The sequence below is a fragment of the Cucurbita maxima genome, unplaced genomic scaffold (genome assembly GCF_002738345.1).
Source record: "Cucurbita maxima cultivar Rimu unplaced genomic scaffold, Cmax_1.0 Cma_Scf00008, whole genome shotgun sequence".
Lineage (NCBI taxonomy): Eukaryota > Viridiplantae > Streptophyta > Magnoliopsida > Cucurbitales > Cucurbitaceae > Cucurbita > Cucurbita maxima.
Genome location: NW_019272024.1, coordinates 1,001,339 through 1,025,620, shown reverse-complemented (window position 1 = coordinate 1,025,620; position 24,282 = coordinate 1,001,339). Strand labels below are relative to the sequence as shown.

At 34.8% G+C, this 24,282-nt stretch overlaps 1 protein-coding gene and 1 pseudogene across 1 annotated transcript; both read left to right on the top strand.

Annotated features, from left to right (window-relative positions):
* The first annotated feature begins 2,779 nt into the window (after positions 1 to 2,779).
* LOC111483471 lies at positions 2,780 to 19,777 on the top strand (annotated as a pseudogene).
* A 3,681-nt stretch (positions 19,778 to 23,458) lies between these two features.
* Positions 23,459 to 24,245, top strand: LOC111483496 (zinc finger CCCH domain-containing protein 54). Its single transcript, XM_023129740.1, has one exon. It carries the CDS (start codon positions 23,542 to 23,544, stop codon positions 24,196 to 24,198), a length of 657 nt encoding a protein of 218 aa, XP_022985508.1. The 5' UTR covers positions 23,459 to 23,541; the 3' UTR covers positions 24,199 to 24,245.
* The last annotated feature ends 37 nt before the right edge of the window (positions 24,246 to 24,282 follow it).

Below are 24,282 nucleotides of genomic sequence, written 5' to 3'. Positions count from 1 at the left end.
TTTTTTTTTTTTTTTTTTTTTTTTTTTTTTTTTTTTTTTTTTTTTTTTTTTTTTTTTTTTTTTTTTTTCAGTTTGTGATTTGAATTTTGCTCCTCCTCGTATAAATAGGCCTTCGATTTCCATTACTGCAATAGCACGATGTCATATTACCATTTCCTCCCTTTTTCTTCCCCTGAAATTACGTTTTTCTCCTACCTAAAAGACGGTGATCCTTCCAACCAATCATATTCCTACACGTGTCACACCCTTATTTTGAACTTTCCTGTGCATTTCTTTAATTGTCATTTTATATTATTATTTAAAATTTGAGTTTTTTTCCTTTAATTTCTCGGAAAGTGAGGTTTTTTTTATTAGTTTTTTATTTCTTTCTGGTCAAAGTTCATCTTTCCATATTTGAAAGGTGATTTTAAAGTCAATTATGTTTGAATCCATTAATTTTTTTTCCAAAATTTTCTCTGATTTTAATGAGTTTTTTTCTCTCAATCCTCTATTTGGATATTTATAATTTTATCTTTAAAAATATTATCTTTCGCCTCATTTTAATTTTAGCCCATTTTATCTATCTTAATTTTTTTTATCATAAAAAATTCACTCCAAATTTTTTAATTTTTTTTAAAAAATTAATATATTGATATTAAATTACATATTTTAACGAAGAATAGTCAAACATTCAAGTTTGGTAGCTCTATCTCAGTCCCACGAAATTACCAAGTTGAACTATAATTTTTTTATATGATTAATCTTTTTTTTTAAATAAAATATTTTTGGTTTAAATAAATTTGAGTATATAATTTTTTTATATGATTAATCTTTTTTTTTTAAATAAAATATTCTTGGTTTAAATAAATTCATGTCAAATACCCGTTTATACATGAATCAATATTTTATCTACTAAATTATATTTTAATTGACATCTTTACTGGTAAAAAACAAACTATTCCCTTGAAAAATCAAGAGTGTAATTAAGCATTTGACAATTAATTATAAGAATAACAATGGATTCAAACTTTCTTAATCCACCTATTTTTCCAATATATAAACAAAAAGACTAAATTTAATAAAATCGTCGAAATATTTAATAATTAAAAACAATAATTGATGGTATCTATTATATATTTTAGACAAAAAAAATATATAAAAAAAAGGTTTTTTTTTTTTTTGTTTTATTCAGAATATCATTGAAATAAGATATTATTCCATTATATATTTATAATTTTTCTTTATCTAATAAGATTTTTCATGACACTCAATATTAATATTAAATTTATATTAAAAAATAATGCCATCAAAGTAAAATCAAGCATAAATTATATATTTGTCACATATTCATTTGACTGTAAACAAAATTAAACATCAGACTTATAAATCATCAATATTAAACTAAATAAATTAACTTTCTTAATTAAATTTTCAAATTATCCTCTCCCATACATCTGGGAATATGTTTGATTATGTGTGCAGTGAATTTTATATTTTAAAAAATAAAAAATTTCAAAATATTATACTAGATTATTTATGTATCATGTAGACATTATTATTTTTTAATTAAAAGTTAAATATGACACTTGGTATATATATATATTCAATATAAGACGTTTGTAAAATAATCTAACATACATGCAAAAATATGGTTGTAAAATTAATGTTCGTAAACGCACATTTGGTAGTTATCGAATTATGGAAATGTATTTACAACTAATATTACCAAAATTACACTTTTAAAATCTCATTTTGAAGTTGATAATTATGATAATTGAATTTTAGGAAATAAATTAATTATGCTGTCATACACAAAAAGACAGTAACGAATGAAATGACATGGTTTTTTTCGACAATCGAGTTAATTTTTTTTGCTATCGACCCATATTTTATGAAACTTATAATCGAGTTCGGACCTAACTCTATTAATTAAATGTGTATTTCCACTAAAAGAAAAAAGTTTGGATTGATCCACAATAATTGAGTGAATCGCTTATATTTTCAAGTAATTTTTAAAAATATATATAAAAAATAGGTTTCATAGGCAATATATAAAATATAATAATTAATTTGTGTTAATATGAATATTGTTGACAGAACTTATATTAAACCATTTTCCAACATTTTTTATGAATTGGTTTTTGTTGAAAAAAATAAAAAATACATAATTCAACTTTATTTTATCTTATTTACAATAACTCGAATTCTTTAGAATGCGATATATTTATTTTGAAAGTTTTAATTGTATTTATTTCTTTTAAATTATTTGCTGTTAAAAAATAAACACAATAGCCAATATAAATTACAATAAAATAGAGGTCACAAATTCAAAGAATGTGATTAAACAAATAATTTTTTTTAAGGTTTAATTATAAATTTAAAAATTAAAAAAAAATTAAATAGTAGGATTTTAATTTTTGTTTAAAAAATATTTTTAAACATTAAAAAATAAATAATATGTTTTTAAATTTTTAATTTTGGGTTCAACAATCTCTTAATTTTTAAATTTAGGATTTTAATTTTTGTTTAAATATATTTTAAACATTAAAAAATAAATAATATGTTTAAAAAATTTTAATTTTAGTTGAACAATCTCTTAATTTTTAAATTTGTATTTAATTAATTTCTATATAATAATATACATAATTTATTTTATAAAAATTCAAATTTGAAAAAATTAGATACAATTATTACGGTGATAGAGTTTAGACATAAAATTTTTAATTTAGAATTTTTAATTTGAAATTAGAACAGGGGTTATTTGAGAGAAAATGAAAATTACGAGGGTTTTTTTGGAATTAAAAGTAAAATGTGAGAACTCGCGGGCTCCGGTGGCAGGTGTGCTTTGCCCGCGCGACGGTGAGTGTCTAATTTAATATTATCTTTGATTGCAGTAGCTTATTTCTATCTTCTCTGTCGCTCTTTCTTTTTGCTCGAACAGACACAGGAACAATAGTGACAACTCTGAGCTACTGCAGGTAGGCTTTTACTATCAATGAAACCACGTCGATGTTAAACTTTGAAAAATTCCACTTGTTCTACCCATTTATGCACCTCCATTTATACCTTCAGCTTAATTTTTTATCTGTAAGTTTGATTTTGCTGTTAAAGCGCTTTCTGCCGTGGATTATGAGCTTGTGGAATTGTTTGAGAACTGGGCGTTTCCCCGTATTGTAAAATTGAAGTTCCTACGCCCAAAATGCTTTAGATTCTCCTGTTTTAGTTCTGCACATATTTTTCATCTGAGCTCAAATTTGTGGTCATTATTGGAGAAACAACTATCGGGCTTCGCTTGTTGTTATTGCGCGGCGATACTTTGAATTGGTGTTGAGGCTCTGTCTTTCTTTTTTTTTTTTGTTCGTTTAAAAGGTTGCGGTGTTCTGTTGCTGATGCGTAAAGGGCATGTGTTGGGGCGTCAAGCCTTGTAAGTCCATAGTTGCCATGAGATTGTAATTAGAATTGCTGGAGAAGAATGCCTGGCATACCTCTTGTGGCTCGTGAAACTTCGTATGTGCTATTTATTTCCGCCAGTCTTTTCAACTTGAGCACACTAACCAAACGAAAATGAAGAAAGATTTGTTTGTAGCTTTGATTTTTTTTTTTTTGAAGGATATTATGTCGAGGGATTGTTGGGAGGGAGTCCCACGTTGGCTAATTAATGGGATGATCATGAGTTTATAAGTAAGGAATACTTCTCCATTGGTACGAGGCTTTTTGGGGAAACCAAAAGTAAAGCCATGAGAGCTTATGCTCAAAGTGGACAACATCATACCATTGTGGAGGTCTGTAGTTTCTAACATGGTATTAGAGCCATACCCTTAACTTAGCTGTGTCAATAGAATCCTCGTGTCTAACAAAGAAGTTGTGAACCTCGAAAGTATAGTTAAAAGTGACTAAAGTGTCGAACAAATGGTGTACTTTGTTCGATGGCTCCATAAGGAATTAAGCCTTGATTAAGGGGAGGTTGTTCGAGGGCTCCATATGCCTCCCCATATGCCTCAGGGGAGGCTCTATGGTGTACTTTGTTTGAGGGAAGGATTGTTGAGTATTGTTGGGAGGGAGGTTCCACATTGACTAATTAAAGGGATGATCATGAGTTTATAAGTAGGTTTATAAGTAAGGAATACGTCTCCATTGATATGAGGGCTTTTGAGGAAACCAAAAGCAAAGCCATGAGAGCTTATGCTTAAAACCATCGTGGAAGTCCGTGGTGTCTAACATAATACCATCTTAGAAATATTTCGACTTCTTTGAATCATAAGAGTTGTAAAAGTTAGGAACTTCTTATGGCCGGATGTAACCACGTAGCTTCATAGTTCCTTGCTGGTAGAAACACTAACACATATGGGAGAGCTAGCGTAAGAAGTTATTATGACGTGATTTTGGGAAAATAACTTCAGTGCCTAAGCTTATATGCCTTGGAGAGAAGTGTAAATTTCGTTTTGCATTCCTCCATGATTTCTGATTCTCTACTTTTTAGGTGGCTGCTCTTGTTCTTCTTTCTTCTTGTACCATCTTTTTCACTGATAGCCTATTGGTAATCTTAGTTTCTCTCCCAGCTGTTCCAGAAACGCAGATCAAATGTGTCGTGTAGACTCTCGTGTTCATCTATCTGAAGAAGAGGAAATTGCTGCAGAAGAGAGCCTCTCACTTTACTGCAAGCCAGTTGAACTCTACAACATTCTTCAGCGGCGTGCTATTAAAAATGTAATGCAATGGCTTAGCTATTTTTTTCCTCTCCAAATGGAGTTAATACATGATGAATATAATGAGGCAATACTCATATGAACAACTTGTGATCAATATGAAAAGTTTGGATAGTTTTAAATGGTGATTCCATCTGTCTCATGTTCATTTATCCAGACTAAACTTTTGACTGAAAATAATGTTTAATTGTCATACTTGCTTTGTTTGGCCTATATTGTACTGATCTTTATTTTTTTGTTCATATGTAGCCTTTATTTCTTCACAGATGTTTAAGGTACAAAATAGAGACGAAACACAAGAGAAGGTAATTGGTTTTAATTTTGCTTCTATTTGTCTACAACAACCATCGAAAGAATTAGCACTCATATCAGAAATGGTTAGACTAATATCATTTAGATATCATTTTCGCTATTTTCATGTTTACTGATATTTTTTTTGGTTAAGAGACCTTTCATTACTATGTGAAAATTATAATATAGAGATTGAAAAAAGGAGTTGGATCTTATATCAATGCTTTTTTAAGTGCATGGTGGAGCAGCCCAAGCCTACCGCTAGTAGATATTGTCTGCTTTAGTCCGTTACGTATCGTCGTCAGCCGCAAGATTTTAAAACGCGTCTACCAGGGAGAGGTTTCACACCCTTATAAAGAATGCTTTGTTCCCCTCTCCAACCGATGTGGGATCTCACAATCCCATCCCCCTTGATTGCCTAGCGTCCTCACTGGCACACTGCTCGGTGTCTGGCTCTAATACCATTTGTAGCAGCCCAAGCCTACTGCTAGTAGATATTGTCCGCTTTAGCCCATTAAGTATTGTCGTCAGCATCACGATTTTGAAACACGTCTACTAGGGAGAGGTTTCCACCCCTTATAAGAAATGTTTCATTCCTCACTCCAACTGATGTGGGATCTCACATATAGGAACATTGAGGCACCATTGTCTTTTGAAGTGCATGCACGTGGTGCACAAAAAAAAAAAAGACACGTGTCGTAGTTTGCTGAGGTGCACAACATGTCAAAGAATTGGTGTACTAAAGATTTAATATTATTGTTAGTGAAAGAGGGATTGATTGAATGATTGATAAGATTGATTAAATTTTGAAGAGCAAGAATGCTCTATATATATATATACAAAGAATACAAAGAGATATCTAGAAAATCTACCTAGAAATCAGGAAATCTGGTAACGAACCAGTAAACAAATTAAATCAAAACAAAATCTAATCAAATCAAGAGTAAATCAAATAAAAACAAATCGACTCCTAACTATCAGAAGATTTGACCAAATACAGCAATCTAAACAAACACTAATATTTAACACTCCTCCAGGTTTAGATGCTGCAAACTCCAAGTTTTTTTCTGAAATTTTCAAACTTGCTAAGTGGCAGAGGTTTGGTAAGGACATCTGCAATTTGATCTTCAAATTTGCAATTGCAAAGAGTCACATCACCACTCTTTTGAACTTCTCGAACAAAGAATAACTTGATGTTGAAATGCTTAGTTTTTCCATGAAAAACTGGATTATTAGAGATTGCAATAGCAGCTTGGTTATCAACTAGTATCTCAGTGCTGTGTTTTTGCTCCAAGTTTAGATCCACAAGAATTTTCCTTAACCAGAGAGCTTGATTAACTGCGGCTCTTGCAGCTATCAATTCTGCCTCAGCAGTGGATTGAGCTACAGTTTCTTGCTTTCTTGAGCACCAAGAGAACATGCCTGATCCGAGGCAAACAGTAACCAGATGTACTCTTCATGTCATCGATTGAGCCACCTCAATCACCGTAAGAGAAACCAATTAGCTTCATTTCCTTGTGCTTTAAGAACTTCACTCCATAATTCCAGGTCCCTTGATGTATCTGATAACTCTCTTTGCAGTTTTCATGTGAGTCTCATTGGGACAATGCATAAATCTGGAGAGAATACTTACAACATTTACGATATCAGGTCTGGTTGTTGTTAAGTACATCAGGCACCCTACCAAGCTTCGGAACTCAGCTTCAATAACTTTGGCAGAACCATCATCTTTGACCAGCTTCTCCTTTTAATTCATAGGAGTATTCATTGCTTTGCAATCCTCCATCTGAAACTTTTTAAGTATCTCCTTTGCATACTTTCTTTGACAAATGAACACTTCATCTTGGGTTTGCTTGACCTCAATGCCAAGGAAATATGACATCAGACCAAGGTCTGTCATTTCGAAGATCTTTTTCATTTCCAGTTTGAACTTGTTAATTTGCTTAGGATTGCTTCCTGTAATTAATAAGTCATCTACATAAAGAGAAATGACTAAAGTATTTGTACCTTCATGCTTGACATACAGTGTGAGTTCAGATTGACTTTTCTGAAAGCCAAGACCAACCAAATGATCATTAATTTTACTATACCATGCTCGCGGAGCCTGTTTAGGGTCGTATAAAGCCCTTCTCAGCAAGTAGACTTTATCTTCATTGCCTTTGCTCACAAAACCTTCAGGTTGCTCGACAAAAAATTCTTCTTGCAAGACTCCATTTAAGAACGTAGATTTAACATCTAACTGGAATACTTTCCAACTCTTTTGAGCAGCAATAGCAAGCAACAATCTTACTGTATCAAGTCTAGCAACAGGTGCAAATGTTTCTGAATAGTCAACTCCAAAAACTTGCGCATATCCCTTCACAACAAGTCTTGCTTTGTATTTGTTAACTGAACCATCAGGATTTAGCTTTGTTCTGAATACCTATCTTACTCCAATTATCTTTCTGTTTAGAGGTCGATCAACTAACTTCCATGTTTTGTTTTTCTCGATCATCGAAAGCTCCTCCTGCATTGCAGCCATCCAATGTTGGCTGTTTTTTGCATCATGGAACCCTGCAGGCTCACAAATAGCTACATTACACCTTTGATAAATATTAGACAGTAACCTTGTACCTCTCACAAGTGCATCATCAACCAAATCATCTTGTTGTTCATCTTCAGACTCTTCTTGTCGTTCATCTTCAGATTCTTCTAACATGCTACCAAAGGTTAAATTGTTTGGTGCATTAGAAATCTGATTCACCTTTGTCAGTTCTTCCCAATTCCATTGCTCATTTTTCAGCAAAATGAACTTCTCGGCTCACAATAACCTGACTAGTGTGCGGTTGAAAAACTCTATAAGCTTTGGATATAGTGCTATACCCAACAAATATGCCAGCTTCTGCCTTTTTGTCAAGCTTATCACGCTTGACTTGTGGAATGTAAGTGAAGCAAAGACACCTAAATACTTTAAGGAACTTTAAAGAAGGTATGTAACCATACCAAGCTTCAAATGGTGTCAGGTCCTTCACAGCTTTTGTTGAAATTCGATTTTGCAAGTACACAGCAGTGTTTGCTGCTTCTCCCCAAAAACATTTTGGAAGATCCTTCTCATGAAGCATGCATCTCGTCATCTCCATTATGAATCTATTCCTCCTTTCACTGACGCATTCTGTTGAGGAGTGTATGGTGCTGTCAACTGATGTTCAATTTCAGCCTCTTCACAAAACCTGTTAAAAGTTTCTGAAGTGTACTCCTTGCCATTATCTGATCTTACTGTCTGAATCAAGCATGCACTTTCATTCTCAACTCTGGCCTTGAATTTTCAAAATACACCTCAACTTCTGACTTTTGCTAAGATCCAACACATTCTTGTTAGATCATCAATAAAAATAATGTAATAAAGATTACCATTTAATGATGGTGTTCGTTGAGGACCACAAAGATCAGTATGGACCAGTTGCAGTTTTTTTGAGGCTTTCCATGCCTATTTAGGAAAGGGTTGTCTATGTTGCTTCCCAAAATTACAAGCACGGCAAGGAAGCATGTCATCATTAATGTCAGCGAGTTCTTCTACCAGCTTCTTTGACTGCATCTGAAGTAAACCTCGATGATGAAAGTGCCCAAGTCTTTTGTGCCAAATCTCAGTGGCACTAGCTTTCTCCATCGGATTTAGAGCAAAACTTTTTCCTTTCATTTTGACATTGAACAAGTCTTTGCCACTAGCATCTTTGATCAAACACTGCTTATTCTCAGACAACACTTTATAGCCTTTATCAAGTAACTGACCAACACTTAAAGAGATTTTGATCAATTTTAGGTACAAATAAAACATATGGAATAAATTTTGTACCTTCGTAACTTGTTATAGCTACTGTGCCTTTTCCTTTGACTTCCAAGTGTTCACCATTGCCCATCCTCACTCTCTTGACTTCATTGTCTCTTAATTCCTCAAAAAACTCCTTGTCATATGTCATATGATTTGTGCACCCACTGTCAATCAACCAGCTCTCGCTTGATTCTTTGCCTGAGAAACAAGTGGCCACAAACAATTGATCTTCTTCTTCCTCTTCTTGATCAACTACCTGTGCATCTACTTCTTTCACTTGATCTTTGGCTTTACAAATCACAGCTTCATGTCCAAGTTGATTGCATTTGGAGCAGAAGGCGTCAGGTCTTCTCCAACACTTGTATGGTGGATGACCTTTCTTCTCACAATGACGGCAAGGTGGATAGGATTTTTTGAAATCTCCTCCTTTTGTCTTCTGATAATTTGCAGATGGATCTCTATACGTCGATTGGTTTTTGAAAATTTTCTTGTTTTTATAACTGCTGTTGTCTTGATGCTTAACAGGTAAGGCATCTTCAATCACCCTTTCTTGCCTCATAGATCTCCTTTGCTCTTGTGCTTGTAAAGCATTCAAGAGCTCTGTAAGAGAAATCTTTGACAAGTCTTTGGTGTTCTCCAGAGTAGTAATGGTGGCTTCAAACTTCTCTGGAATAGTGACTAGCAGCTTTTCAACGATCCTGGAATCATTTGTAATCTCACCTTATTGGCAATGCTGAGAAGTCTGTCAGAGTATTCTTTCACCGATTCAGACTCCTTCATCTTCTGCAACTCGAAATCCCTAATCAAATTCAGAACTTTCATTCCACGAATCCTCTCATCTCCTTCATATTTAGCTTTGAGATAATCCCAGATTTCCTTTGCTGTTTCGAGGGACATTATTCGCATGAAGATCATTTGAGATACAACAGCAAATAGGCAAGCTTTCGCCTTTGATTTCCTTGTCTTTTTTTCCTTCTGTAATTTGATTTGTGCTACAGTAGGATTTGCTGGAAGCGGAGGGACCTCGTAATCCTCTTCTATTGCTTCCCAAAGATCCAAGGTCTCCAAATAAGTCTCCATACGAACTGCCCACATTTGATAATTGTCTCCATCGAAGATCGGTGGTGCAACAGCAGAAAAACTGGATTCTCCTTCCATCTTGATCTCACAGATCCCTTAAGAAGATAGCTCTGATACCAATTGTTAGTGAAGGAGGGATTGATTGAATGATTGATAAGATTGATTAAATTTTGAAGAGCAAGAATGCTCTATATATATACAGAGAATACAAAGAGATATCTAGAAAATCTACCTAGAAATCAGGAAATCTGGTAACAAACCAGTAAACAAATTAAATCAAAACAAAATCTAATCAAATCAAGAGTAAATCAAATAAAAACAAATCGACTCCTAACTATCAGAAGATTTAACCAAATACAGCAATCTAAACAAACTAATCTTTAACAATTATGAAGCACGAGACTAAGATAAATTAAAGGAACCAGGAACTTTTTAAGGACTTGTTTAAGTTTTGGCCTTGGTGAGGGGAGGCAATCGTCTGAGCGAGGGTCACAGAAAACGTCTCAAAAAAAAAAAAAAGTCCAAGTATATTGAACTTTTTTGTATGACTAGTTAAAATTTATGTAGCTTATGACATTTCTTTATTTTTTAGAAGAAAATTTCATCGAAGAACCTTGTTGAAATTTCATTTTAGTATGAAGTCTTTCTTGCTACCCTCATTAAATGGTTGTGCTGGTTTTCCATTTGAAGTTCTATGCCTCCATTCTTGGTATTTCTTTCTTGTCGATTACATTTTTTCTCTTTCTTTAATGGTGATCATTTCTATAATTGGATTCTGGAATTTATTATGTACTGAATTTTGAATCTGTTATCTGTAGGATCCAGATGGCAATTTCAATCTCTAGGACAACGAGCGCAGGTGGTCAGACACAGAATTTGTTTCCTATGCATGTCATCTTGGGAAGATTAGTCTCTGACATTTCAGTTGCCGAGGTAAGAATGATTTTGGTTGGTTTCAGCTCTGGTTGATCTTGAATGCAAATTGACTATTAGGGGGTATTCTGCATTTTAAAGAAGGGCTTATTGTGCATCCTAATGTATGTTTTGATATCTAATTATAAGTTTTCTTCATTCCTTTTTTAAACCAATAGTTCTCTGGTGTATATCGCTTCAGTCACGCTTGCCTCTTAAATGGCATCAACAGAGTGGAATGCAATTCTCAAGTTATAGCTAATTTCATCCTCCCTGAAATTAACAAGCTAGCTGCAGAGGCAAAATCTGGGTCACTTGCTATATTATTTGTTAGCTGTGGTAGGCCTTCACACTTAACTTTTACTGGTGGCCGAATTTAGACAACAAAATATGTTATATTTGGTCTATATGCTGTTTCTTGCAGTTGGATTTGCAAATACTTCGTCCGGAGTAGATTCAGTTGATGGGCGTTCATACATGGCATCTGTTCCTGGTACCTTATCCTCCATCGAGCTGGTTCTACTGTGGATTTTTTTTGTCTAATATGATTCGACGTCTTTATTTTGATTTGGCATGTCAAAATATAGTCCATTGTTTGTTGGTAGAGATAAAATTTGGCTTCTTATTGGACTCAAAGTTAAAGTAATTTGGTAATGAGTTATACCAAAAAGAGTATGAGAAAAATGGGATGCTACACTTACGTTTTGAAACTTGTATATTTGACGAGTCTGGTTTTGTTCTAGCTAGATAACGTGACATCAGATAGATGATCGAAGAGTTCTTTCTTCACCCTTCTTTTAGCGAGAAAGGAAAGTTGAAGTAAATAAAAAGTCTTAAAATACATTAATGAAATATCATAATTCTAAATTATTATCCACCCAAAATTTGTAACCATCTAAGAATAAATGAAGCTTGATTCTTCTTTGATGTGACATGAATTGCAACATCTTGTGATAATTTGAACAACATTTTTTCGCATGTTCATTAAAATTTATATGGCTGATTGATGCTGTGGTTCATATCATGTGTTCTGTATAAGGGTTAGGAATGGTTACAATTGCTTATCTTGGAGGTAGCGATTGCAGGTTACTGCTTATGGGGCAAGATACCTCTGGACTTTACATTTAGTGGCAGAATTCTTCAAATTTTGGTCTTGGACAGAGGGCTGAGATAATGTCAACTGTGGATATGCGCTCCTGTGTTGTGAAGGTTTCGGTCAAATGCTTTTTTTTTTCTTTTTTTTTTTCACTAAAAACTATTCTGATGTCATTTCATTACTTTCTTCCTATTTATATTTAGCTGGTGATGAATGTCGAATCTCTTATTTATGATCTCGCCATGATATTAGTTTTTATTTTTGCAGACAAGTTGCTTGGATGGAGAGAAGTGTGTAGGATTTCAAATTCCATATAATTCTGATTCTATGGTCCGTTTTGATGATCTATTTTATTATTTTCTACTTGTGGTATCAAGTATCATTTTTTTCCATCCCCCAGAGTTTCACTTACCTTTGCCTTTCTTGTTCTTTATTTGTTTTTTAATTTTTGGGTCTCAAAAGCATACAGCCAGCAAGTACAGGTCACAATTTCTGCAGAAGAGTTCGGTGCTAGGGGCAAATCTCCATATGATTCATACACGTTCAGTGAAATACCTTCCTCGTCACTATATCATATGATTCGGTCATTCTCTCTCTTTCTCTGTTTTATTTAGTTATTTTTATTTTTTTGATATAAGCATGATTGTAGTTTAAGGAGGTTCGAAAACAATTTTGTTTTTAGTTTTCTGTTTTGAAAATTAGGTTGTCTGTAACGGCCTAGGTCCACCGTTAACAGATATTGTCCTCTTTGGACTTTCCCTTTTGGGCTTCCCTCAAGGTTTTTGAAACGCATCTGCTAGGGAGAGGTTTCCATACTCTTATAAAGAGTGTTTCGTTCTCCTCCCCATTCGATGTGGGATCTTATAATTCACCCCCCTTCAGGGCTCAGCGTCTTATTGACACTCGTTCCTTTCTCCAATCGATGTGGGAACCCCACCAAATCCACCCCCCTTCGGGGCCCAATGTCCTTAGTGGCACACTGCCTCGTGTCGACCCCCATTCGGGGAATAGCCTCCTCGCTGGCACATCACCCAACGTCTGGTTCTGATACCATTTGTACGGCCTAGGCTCACCGCTAGTAGATATTATCCTCTTTGAGCTTTCCCTTTCGGGCTTCCCCTCAAGGTTTTTAAAACGTGTCTGCTAGGGAGAGGTTTCCGCATCCTTATAAAGGGTGTTTCGTTCTCCTCCCCAATCGACGTGGGATCTTATAGTTTCCTTACTATTTTTTAACTATGAATTTCACTTTGCTCCTGATGAAAGAATAATTCAAAATGGTTGTATGTTTCAAGAATGTATGCATTACATTGTTTGCTTGTTCTTTATGTTTCAGGTTGAGGGCTGGAAACGTTATTTTCAACTATAGGTACTACAACAATAGATTGCAGAAAACTAAAGGTGTTATATTTCTCTTGCTCTCAATCGTCTCTTGATTCCTTTCTATCCTCTATTTATGCTGCTCGTTTTGACTCTCTGCTTTGTTCATATTGAGCTTTTACTTGCAGTAACTGAACATTTTTCCTGTCCATTTTGCTTGGTTAAATGTGCAAGCTTTAAGGTAATTTTCCATGATTCATCTCTTGCGATGAATGTGAGGCTGTACATGGCAGAACTATTAAAGTGAAAGTAAAATGTTAAAAACTTATTCTCTCTTTTACAGGGCTTGAGATGTCACTTGTTATCATTACATGATCTCTTCAACTTTGGATTTTGGGTCAGTAATTTTTTTGAGGATCAAGTTGTTTTAAGTCATCTATTTTTTGTTGAGCAAACATCGATTTGATCATGTTTTCGTAGGTAACTGAGGAGTATCAAGCTGTAAATGTTTCCACGAAGACTGATGTTTGGAGGTCTGAGGTAGGAACAGTTTCACATGTATTACTATGGTACTTCTGTTACCACCATTCATACGTCAGTTCTTCGATATAACGTTTATTTTTCCAGGATTTCTCTACTTCTTTCTTCATTTACTTTATAGGGTGTCTATATCTACGATCCTCGTTTTGAGATATTTTAGAAAGATGAAGTTAAAATATTGTGCAAACATTTATGTTTGTTGTCTCAAGTACAAGCTTCTATCTTTTCAGTGGCTAGGACATTAACTGAATCCTATCAATGAAAAGTCTGTTTCCTCATTAAAAAATTAGTGACAATAACTGAATCTGATGCTAAAAATGCCACAGTTGTTGTATTCTATTGTTGGAAGGACACACGGAGCACCTTTTTAACAGGGGCAATGTTTCAGGTTAACAATAATCTACTATGTGAAAAAGGGTCTTTAGTATTTAGATAAGGTCTAGTTATTAGGGCGTTGTCTTGGCAATGACACGAGTTCATTTTCTATTAGATCATCGCAGATGGCATTGATCCAAAGCAGCAGACATTCTTCTTCTGGTAAGTCATGTCTACTTAGAAATTTTGAATATCATTTTAATTTATGCTTCTGAACTCCTTGATATTAACAAGAAACTTATACCTCTTAACATGTTTTTTCAGCTCAAGGCCTCTCAGAAGCAAAAAGGTTAAGAGGGCAGTTCAAAGTGCAAGGCACACCCATCCTTTTGTTGTAGAGCCTACATTATCGAACAAGGCGGATGGTATGTACTTCTTCGATATTTTCTCTCCTCCGTGATTTTTTTTCTTTTGTAATTTTAATTGAGTTTTATGACCTATTTGCCTTGTCTATGGGCTGGGACCACACCATTGTCATCAAGAGAACTCTGTGATGGAACATGGAATCCTCTTTACTTTTCATTAGCATGATATAACACCTCAAATTCATTTATTCCTTGACAAGCCCAACAAATAAGATTATAAACATATAATCCTCGCATGTAAAACGTCAGTGCATCATTCTGCCGTCATCCTTGGTGATCCCATTCGATACCGACTTCTAAATTTATTAGTACTTCACATCTTCACCGATCACAGAATGACCATAACATCCGAAAGTACATTCCATGAGGGAAATAAGGAAGAGGAATTTGTAAGTGAAATTGGAAAAGAAGGGACGAAGAAGCGGGTAGTTTTAGAGATCGTGGAATGGGAGAATGAGTTCGAGAGAGTATCGGAGAAAAGGGGGAAAAATAGAAATGGGAAGTGAGCCTATTTTATATGTATCTTTGGAGCTTTTGAACCCTGAGGCCTTGGCTTTTGTATCAGTTAGTCCTTAATGGCCAGACTAGATTTTATGCATGCCTAAATGAATGTTCCCTTGGCAGGATAAACTGCTTACTTATTATTGTTTGAAACTGTCCTTCAGATTTTTTTTAATAATACCCTCTGATAATTCTTTGTATCAAGCTGAAATATTATTATGATGCTTAGATGTCATGATATTGAAAGAGGGCTCTGGAGTGAGTTTATTTTGCTTGGCCACCTCTGGCACTTGATTTTATATAGTTCCTTCTTGTACAGATATCATTATTGAGCAACCACCTTCTTGTTTCAGATGCTCAATCTAGCAAAGGTGAAAAGGCTCAAATATCAGGTGAGAATATCACCACTGAATGCTAGCATCCATGTTTTAATATTTCTAGATTATGTTACAAATCGCATTAATATTGCAGGTTTTTTAAGTACCACTCTACATTCATCCAATGATCCTGACTGCGTACAATCAATATCAGGGCACCATATTGCGCCAATTATGCTTCAATTTGCCAAGACAAGAAAATTGTCGATTGAACGTGCAGACCCAAGACAGTATGTTTTACGTGTCTCTTTCCATCACTGCAGCTATTTTGTCATTATGTCCTATTAAGATTCATTTTAAATTATGTTGAGTTTCCATTGTGATGAAAGCATTAAAGATGATTACTTTCTGTGTAGCTGTTGCATTTAATTTGAACTCTTGCTTAACCTACGGTTTACTTAAGATGAAAGACTTGAATTCAACGAGATCTTGAATTTTTTTATAGTAGATCTTAAGATTTTAATCGTTTTATTGAATTTTTTTCATGTCAAAGTCAATTGTCACTGCTTGAACTTATAAAATAAGTGGGCTTATGTTAAGAATCACGACTCTCCACAATGGTATGATGTTGTCCACTTTGAGCATAAGCTCTCATGGTTTTGTTTTTAGGCTTCCCAAAAGGCCTCATACCACTGGAGATGTATTCTTTACTTATAAATCCATGATCATTCCTGAAATTAGCCAACATGGGACTCCCTCCCAACAATCCTCAATAGCTTGAGTCATAGGGAGGGAGGTCTATGGCGGTGGCGGGGGAGGTGCTTTGGAACCCTCCATTTAAGGAGAAGAGAAAAGTGCTATGGCAAGCGAGTTTCTTTGCATTTCTGTGGGGTACTTGAATGGAGAGAAGCCTAGAGTTCTTAGAGAGGTCAAGAGATCGGATGGAGAAGAGTTGGGAGGTAGTGAGGTTTAATGCCTCCTTATGGGCTTCGATGTGTATTTTTTATCATTATGATCTTGACGTTTAGGTTACTCTTGTCAAATCAACGTTCTTCGGACATCAATTTTCTGTTGCCAACTAAAAGCATTGTTATCCCATGAAGATGTGTATGATTGGAACAACTACTTGTTTAAATAACTTATTTTGTTCGGATGTTTGTTCTGTAGTTAGAAGATATGAACTTTAGCCTGATTTTTATCTCTGTTTTCATTATCTCTTAGCTGTACCCTCTTAAGGAAGAGACAGTTCTTTCATTCCCACAGAGCTCAGGTGAATTCCTTTTTATCTCATTGTCGATTGATAAACTTTGCTTGGTGCTTAACAGACGGGAGGTTTTATTTATTCATCTGTATTTTGTGTTACTTTTTCATCCATTTTTGTATTCCTTTGTTAGTTTTGTACTTGCAATTCTGATAATAAATATGCCTAAAAAATCGTTAAGAAAATCCTCATTTCTAGACAACATCTAAATCCTATACCTTTTTATTTTATTTTAAATAGTAACACCCCAAGTAAAGCACTTTTAACTATGGAGTTCCTATGATTGAGCCACTGAAAAGGAAGGTACACCTTGTTGATATAAGTAATATGTCTTAGTCATCTTATCCTCTGGATCGCTCTCATTCGGGTGTAGCCTCGATTCAATCATGTACCCCTCCTTTACTCGGGTGTCACATGCCCAACAGCTTTCGTTTTGGTTCGTCAACGAATTACATCTTACTGATGTAGGTACCACTTTGATACCATTTGTAACACCTTATGCCGAGGATTCAGAATCCAGATTCGGCACCTGATGGCCTTGACATCCCCTACGATATGGTTACGTTATCTACTCCTTGCTTCTTAAAAGTGAAAACTATCCCCACAGACCAACACCGTCTTTTAAGCATGCTTTATTCTCACTCACATGCATCCCAGGAAAATCCCTAGGAGGTCACCCAACATACGTTCAACTATGGAGTTCCTTTGATTAACCCGCTGAAAAGGAAAGTGCACCTTGCTGGTATAAGTAGTAACTTTCATTTCCTTTTTAAGTTTTTCTTAGTCATCCTATCCTCAAGGTCGCTCTCATTCAAATGTCTCGGTTCATTCATGTACCCCTCCTTTACTCATATGCTCAAATCATTTGTGACTATTTTGCTCTAAGTGTTCTGGTGATTTAGAAAAAAAACAAGGTTGGATTTGCATTTGAGTTCACCTCAATCGTCCTATCTGAGGAGAGCTTGGTTTCAAACCGTGGTGTTTGAATAGGAGAAGTATGTTGTGCTAACATGCCTTGGATAATCTACACTCGGTGCCAGCTTGTTGGAATTTCTGTTATGTAAGAATATTTATGTGCAAATATTCACGGTTGATATCCTCGCCGGAGGTTGTTGTTTGAGCTTTCATCCTTCGTTAATGTCTTCACTGGTGATGTTCGTTGCTGACATAGTTTAGCCAGTCGTTTGCATTGTCGATGACCATTGGGCGTTCGAGTCTTGGGTGTTCATTTTATATCAAGTGCTATGAGTTGGCACATCTTGTGTTGTTATAGTGTTCAGAATTCTTCTCTCTTTTAGATCCTTCGTTTTGTTATATTGTTGATGCATTTTGAGTTGTTTAGTTACTTCTTTCTCAATATTTAATGATGTACTTGAAGCCAATGGCATTGGAACAAGTGTTATCAGATCGAGATAGCGAAGATGAAGTCGATGATGATGTTGCAGATCTTGAGGATAGGAGGGTAAGCTTTGAAGTTTTGATTACATCTGATAGCTAACAGGGGTTTGTAGCCTTGTAATGATGTGATTCTCTCCCATGAGGTCCTTTTATATTGCTTGCTTTTCTTTCTCTTGAGGCGTCTGACCATTAATGTCTAGTAATATCTTGCTCAATGATAGCAGTGTAATATGATTTCTTGACCCATTGATTCTGAGTACTCGACATTGTATGGACATGTTAAAATGAACTCGAGACCAGTTGTTGATTAGCGGGTCAATAGGGAGGGAGTTGTGGAGGGTCGGTGAGGGTGATAGTGCAAGGGTGACAACGTGATCTTCTTCTGCATTCCCTCGTATTTTTGTTTTCAGTTTCATAGGATCATTAGTTGTCGTTGTGCTCGACATTGTTAGTTAAATCTGTTATAGTTTTCATGAGATCCCTACCTTTGCTTGTTAATGGATTTTGCATTTATGTAGATGCTCGATGATTTTGTCGGTGTAACCAAGGACGAGAAGCAAATTAGGCATATGTGGAACTCGTTCGTTAGGAAGCAACGGTAATTCAACGAATACTTTTCTTTGCTTTCACTGTTAGAATCTATTTAAATAGTGTTGATGGATGAAATGTTCAAACATAGTGTTATCTGAACACAGTGTATCTGTTCTTAGGGTGCTGGCAGATGGCCATATCCCCTGGGCTTGTGAGGCATTTTCACAGTTACATGGACCAAACCTTGTCAAAACTCCATCTCTACTATGGTAGTTTCTCATCTCTTTATGTTGTCGTGAACCATCATTTCTTCGACTTTTCCGATTTTTCTGTATGAAAATCCTTTAAGAATGAATACCGATGATGAAGGTTACCGTGTATGGAGATGTTATCGGACTACCTTTTTTTCCAGTCCTCTTTCTTGAGGAGAATGTTGCGAATTGCACTATGAGATCCCACATCAGTTGGAGAGGAGAACGAAGCATTTTTTATAAAGTGTGGAAACATCTCCGCAATTGATGCGTTTTAAAACCTTGAGGGGAAGCTCGGAAGGGAAAGTCTAAAGAAGACAATATTTGTTAGCTGTGGGCTTGAGCTGTTACAAGTGGTACCAGAGCTAGACACCAGGCGATATGCCAGTGAGGACGCTGGACCCCCAAAAGGGTGAATTGTGAGATCCCACATCGATTAGAGAGGGGAACAAAATATTCCCTATAAGGTTGTGAAAACCTCTCCCTAGTGGTGGACGCGTTTTAAAACCTTGAGGGGAAGCTCGGAAGGGAAAGTCCAAAGAGGACAATATATACTAACAGTGGGCATGGACGGTTACATGCAATGTCATATCAGCTAACTAAATACTGATAACAACATATGGCGTTGTGTGAATCTTATAACGTGTTCACTGTATATGAAATGGAGAATAATTTGAATTATTGAAATCCTGTTTTCGTTTAAACTCTAAACTCTATACCGACAAGCCTGTCGATGTGTTGTCGTCGTGTTTATGTTTGAACATGTCTGTGGGGTTGGCAGGTGCTGGAGATTGTTAATGATCAAGTTGTGGAACCATGGTCTACTTGATGCGAACTCCATGAACTGTTGTAACATTATTCTTGAAAGAATACATAATGAAGCTTCTGATCCTAAAAGCTGAGAGCAATCAAATTTTTTTAGTTTCCATTCTGAAAGTCAAGCTTATTGGTGAAAGAGAGCTTTGTTCATTGCGTTTGTCTTTATGTGTTGTAATTCTATGCTACATTGACCGTTTTGCCCCTTCATCTATTTGTTCTTGTTATTATTCCTCTTGTTGATTTGGGTAGGTTTGCTTGACTCGATTTCACGAAACTTAATTTGATCGTAATTGGCTTTAGCTGGTTTCGTTTGTTCTTCGTGGCTCGTTCTGGTTGCACGATTTTAATGTCGATCTTTAATTTTTCTTAAAAGAAATCAAATTGATTCAGTTTTATCTCGGGTTTAGGAAAGTTATAAATTTGTAATTGTAATTTGAACTACCAATTAACTATTCTACATATTCAAAACATTCATTTTCTATACATTTAACTTTAAAATATTTAATAGATATTTCGGGTTCAAATTTAGAATTTGAATTCAGCACCTAATAAGCCTCGACATTCTCTTGCGACATAGTCACGTTTCTTATTTCTAGCTTTTAAGAGTGAAGAATATCTCTACTGACAACACAAATTTACAAAAAATTATCAAACTAAGAATTGTTCTAAGTAGGTATATGTAGTATTTCAATTCTTTTGGATCTTTCTTATAAATCTTTTATAGAGCATAGCTTTAATTCGAATGTAGTCTTGGTTCATTAATGTATTCATTCTTTATTTGAACGTCACATACACACACTCGATCAAGAATGTAGATATTCAAGTACACCGCCCACCAAATACAAAATAATAATATCATTAATAATAATACCTGCAATTTAAACGAATCATAGAGCGGGTGATAACATGTGATGCAACTTACCACTTTTTAAAAGTAAAACTTGTGGGAGAGGGAAAAAAGGTTACCAAAATTATGTCTGGTTTGTCATTTTGTGGAAAAGAAAGAAACACTTACCGATTTATAGAAACAGAGTCAGTTTTTTTTAAGATATTCGTTCTTTAAATTATAAAAAATTTCATTTTTACCGCATGTTATTTTGTCTATTTTCGACTTAGAATTCATAAAAATATGCTTATAGACTCGATCCAAGAGTGTAATATATATGTACGAGAAATTTAACTATAAATTCACGGAACTCGATCATAGCTTCGTAAATGAATCTATCAATTATCATTTTCAAGGTCGATGGTTCGATCTCCACATCTTTAATCGAGTTAAGCTAAAAACGCTTAATTTTATAAAAACCGAATGGTTATCAAATAGGATCTAAATGAATATCTTTTGGTAGCGGATATTAGCATGTTAGGTTTGAAATATAAACAATTTGACGTCGTACACAAAAAAGCGAAAAGATCTCGAAATTTATTTCGTCAACGGTGTAATGATTTTTCTTTTGATAACGTCATTTAATATCTTTTCATATTAATAGTTACTTTTTTCGTGACTATCATTTGCAGATCCAACTTACATACGGACATTCTTCATCTTTAATAAAAAAAACAAGTTGGTTGAAGATGATAACCGAACAGGTTAACCGCATTGCACGTGCTACCGTTTCAAGCAAAATCATCTAGTCAATTCCGTTAACACAAAGTCATCTTGTCGTCTTGTGTTAACGGTATCGTTATAAATAGTACGATCAAATTACCGAACTATTTTGCTTTTCATTTTTGTTTTTCTTTTTTTTCTCTCGTCATCTGATCACTTATAATTACACGAACTTACAAAAATAATATAGGGATGTTTGTTGAGGATTATTATTTCTTATATTATTGGTTTTGTCATAATTTTTTATATATATATATATAATTATTTTGGTTTTATCTAGAAACGCTTGCCTATTTAAAGGGACACTTTTCAACCAAGTTTAGAAAGAAGCATATATATAATAATTAGCTTTAACGTAAACTGCTTTTACGCATCCGTTTTTTGCATTTTTTTAATTATTATTATTAATCATTTTCGATGCCCAAATAAATGAATAAGCTTCTTTATTTCTCCTATAAAAAAAAAAAAAAAAAACCATTTATTGATTTAAAATTTTAATTTTGCCCCGATAAAACATCTAAATATGTTTTTATGAGATGAATGGACCCTAATTATTTCAAATTTATTGTTAATTTTTTTTTAATTTGACCATTCTTAACAAATAATTGTAAAAAATATATATTAAAATTAAATTCCTGAACAACTTGAACCAACCCAATCGTCTATGGTTAGGTTGGATTCGGTTCATTATTTAATAAATATTAATTTAGCTGAAATTTATGAGCCAAACACAATTGAACTGTGGTTAAAAAGTGTGTTAGACTTAACCCAACTCAACCTATAAATATCTCTTATATCTATATTGTTTCTTCAATAAAAAATATTAATATTAAGGAGCCATTTTAAATTTATTAAAAATCTATTTTATTTATTCAAAATTATTGATATCTTATTTATTTAACCATAATTTTATTATAACATTTTCATTGTTTTAAACCATACGGGTCTATGTTTAACACGTATAGTTACACTCGAAAACTTGAGTTCTAAAAAAAAATTTAAAAAACAAACAAACCATAGCTAATTTCTCAAAAATTTTGTTTTTAAGAATTGTGGGTACCTTTTTTCATAATTTTTTTTTTACAATAATAATCATCTTTGTTAAGGTAATATTTATTTTTTTTAAATATAAGAAATCGTCTAAATAAAATGAAAGAAAGAGTAGGTTTGAGAGAAACAGATGGCTATCATAATGTGTTGCAAATGCCACAAGTGGCTTCACAATGAGGCAAGTGTTTGAGCCTCTCCAATGGCTTCCATGCATCTCCATCAATTTTCCTCTCTCTCTCTCTCTCTCTCCCTTTCTCTCTCATCAACAAATTAACCCACCACCCTGGTTACTTTTTAACTCCACATCCCGAAACACAAAAATGCTTAAATTACCCGTTGTTCCATATTGGTCTGGGAGGAGAACAAAACACTCTTTATAAGAGTGTGGAAACCTTCTCACCCCCTTCAGGACCCAGCGTTCTCGCTGACACTCGTTCATTTCTCTAAGTGGAAACCCCACCAAATCCACCCCTTTGTTACTGGCACATCGCCTCGTGTCTACTCCTTCGGAGAACAGCGAGAAGGTTGACACATGGTTCAGTGTCTAGCTTTGATACCATTTGTAACCGCCCAAATCCACCGCTAGGTGTAGAAACCTTTCCCTAGCATACCCATTTTCCCATTTTAAAGTCTTGAAGGAAAGCCTAAAAATGGTAATATTTGCTAGCAGTGGTGCTTAGACCATTACATTAAATATCTATAGAATCAGAATTTTACCGTAGTAAATGTCTAATAAATCCTTTTCACGGGAATTAAATCTTTAACCTTTCTCAATGTTTTAAATTCAAATTATTTGGTCCATGGCAATTTTTTTTATAATTCATGAATTTATTTAAAATAATTTATTATGATTATTATTATTATTATTTTGTTAAACACGATTTTTTTTTTGTTTTTTTTTTGTTTTATTGAAGAGGAACAAAAGGAAAAAGAAAAAAGAAAGCAAAAAAAGCATGTAAAACCCTGTTGTGTTTGTTCTATAAATGAAGCCACTCTAATCCAACATTTTGCAGTGAGCTTCGTTTATTCCCTTTGGAGCTCTCAACCTCTCTCCTTTACCCAACAATGGCATTTCTCTCTCCTCTTCCTCAACCCCTTCTCTCTCTCAGGTAACACATTTAATATTTTCACACTTCCCATATAATTCTTTTTTATTTTCTTTTTAATTTTCCCCCAAAGTTTCAGTCTTTTTAATATATTTGTTCTTCTTACAGGTGAATTAATATTTGTATATATATATTATAAAAACATGTCTTGATTCAACAAAAAAGCTGCTGTTGTTATTTGTATATTTAATTTTTTAATTTTCATAAACGAAAAAAAAAGAAGAAAAAAATGTTTCAAGGGTTTGTTTTCGGCATCAATGACGTGTACGGTCACGAATTCACCGCCGTGGCGCTACCGGAATTCGCTTACAGGAACACTCGCTTAACGCCACAAACCAATGACACGGCGCTGTTCAACTCCGACGAGTTTCGGATGTACGCTTTCAAGATCCAACGGTGTCCGAAATCCCGCAGCCATGATTGGACGGAATGTCCTTATGCCCACCGCGGCGAGAAGGCGCAACGCCGTGACCCACGGCGGTTTAACTACTCTGCTGTGGCTTGCCCTGCCTTTCGGACGGGCAGCTGCCCAAAGGGGGATTTTTGTGAATTTGCTCATGGGGTTTTCGAGTTCTGGCTCCACCCGACCCGGTACCGGACCCGGGCCTGTAATGCGGGCAGGTTTTGCCAACGCAAAGTTTGTTTTTTTGCTCACTCGCCGGAGGAGCTCCGCCCTGAGACCAAAAACAAGCTTCATTTTGCTGCTCCCGTGGAGCGTGCGGCGCTGGCCGCACTTAAATATCCAGTGGAGAGAAAGAACGACGGCGTTTCGGAAATTCCGGTGAAGGAGATCAGCGACGGACTGGGAAATGAACGGAGCTCTGAGTTGGAGGCGTCGGAATCCGAGTTGCCGCACATTGAATGGATATCGGAATTGTTGCAGTAAATAAATAAATATATAAATAAATAAAGGCCTTTACAGGGTTGCTTTATGGGTTTCCCTTCAAAAAAAAAAAAAAAAAAAAAAAAA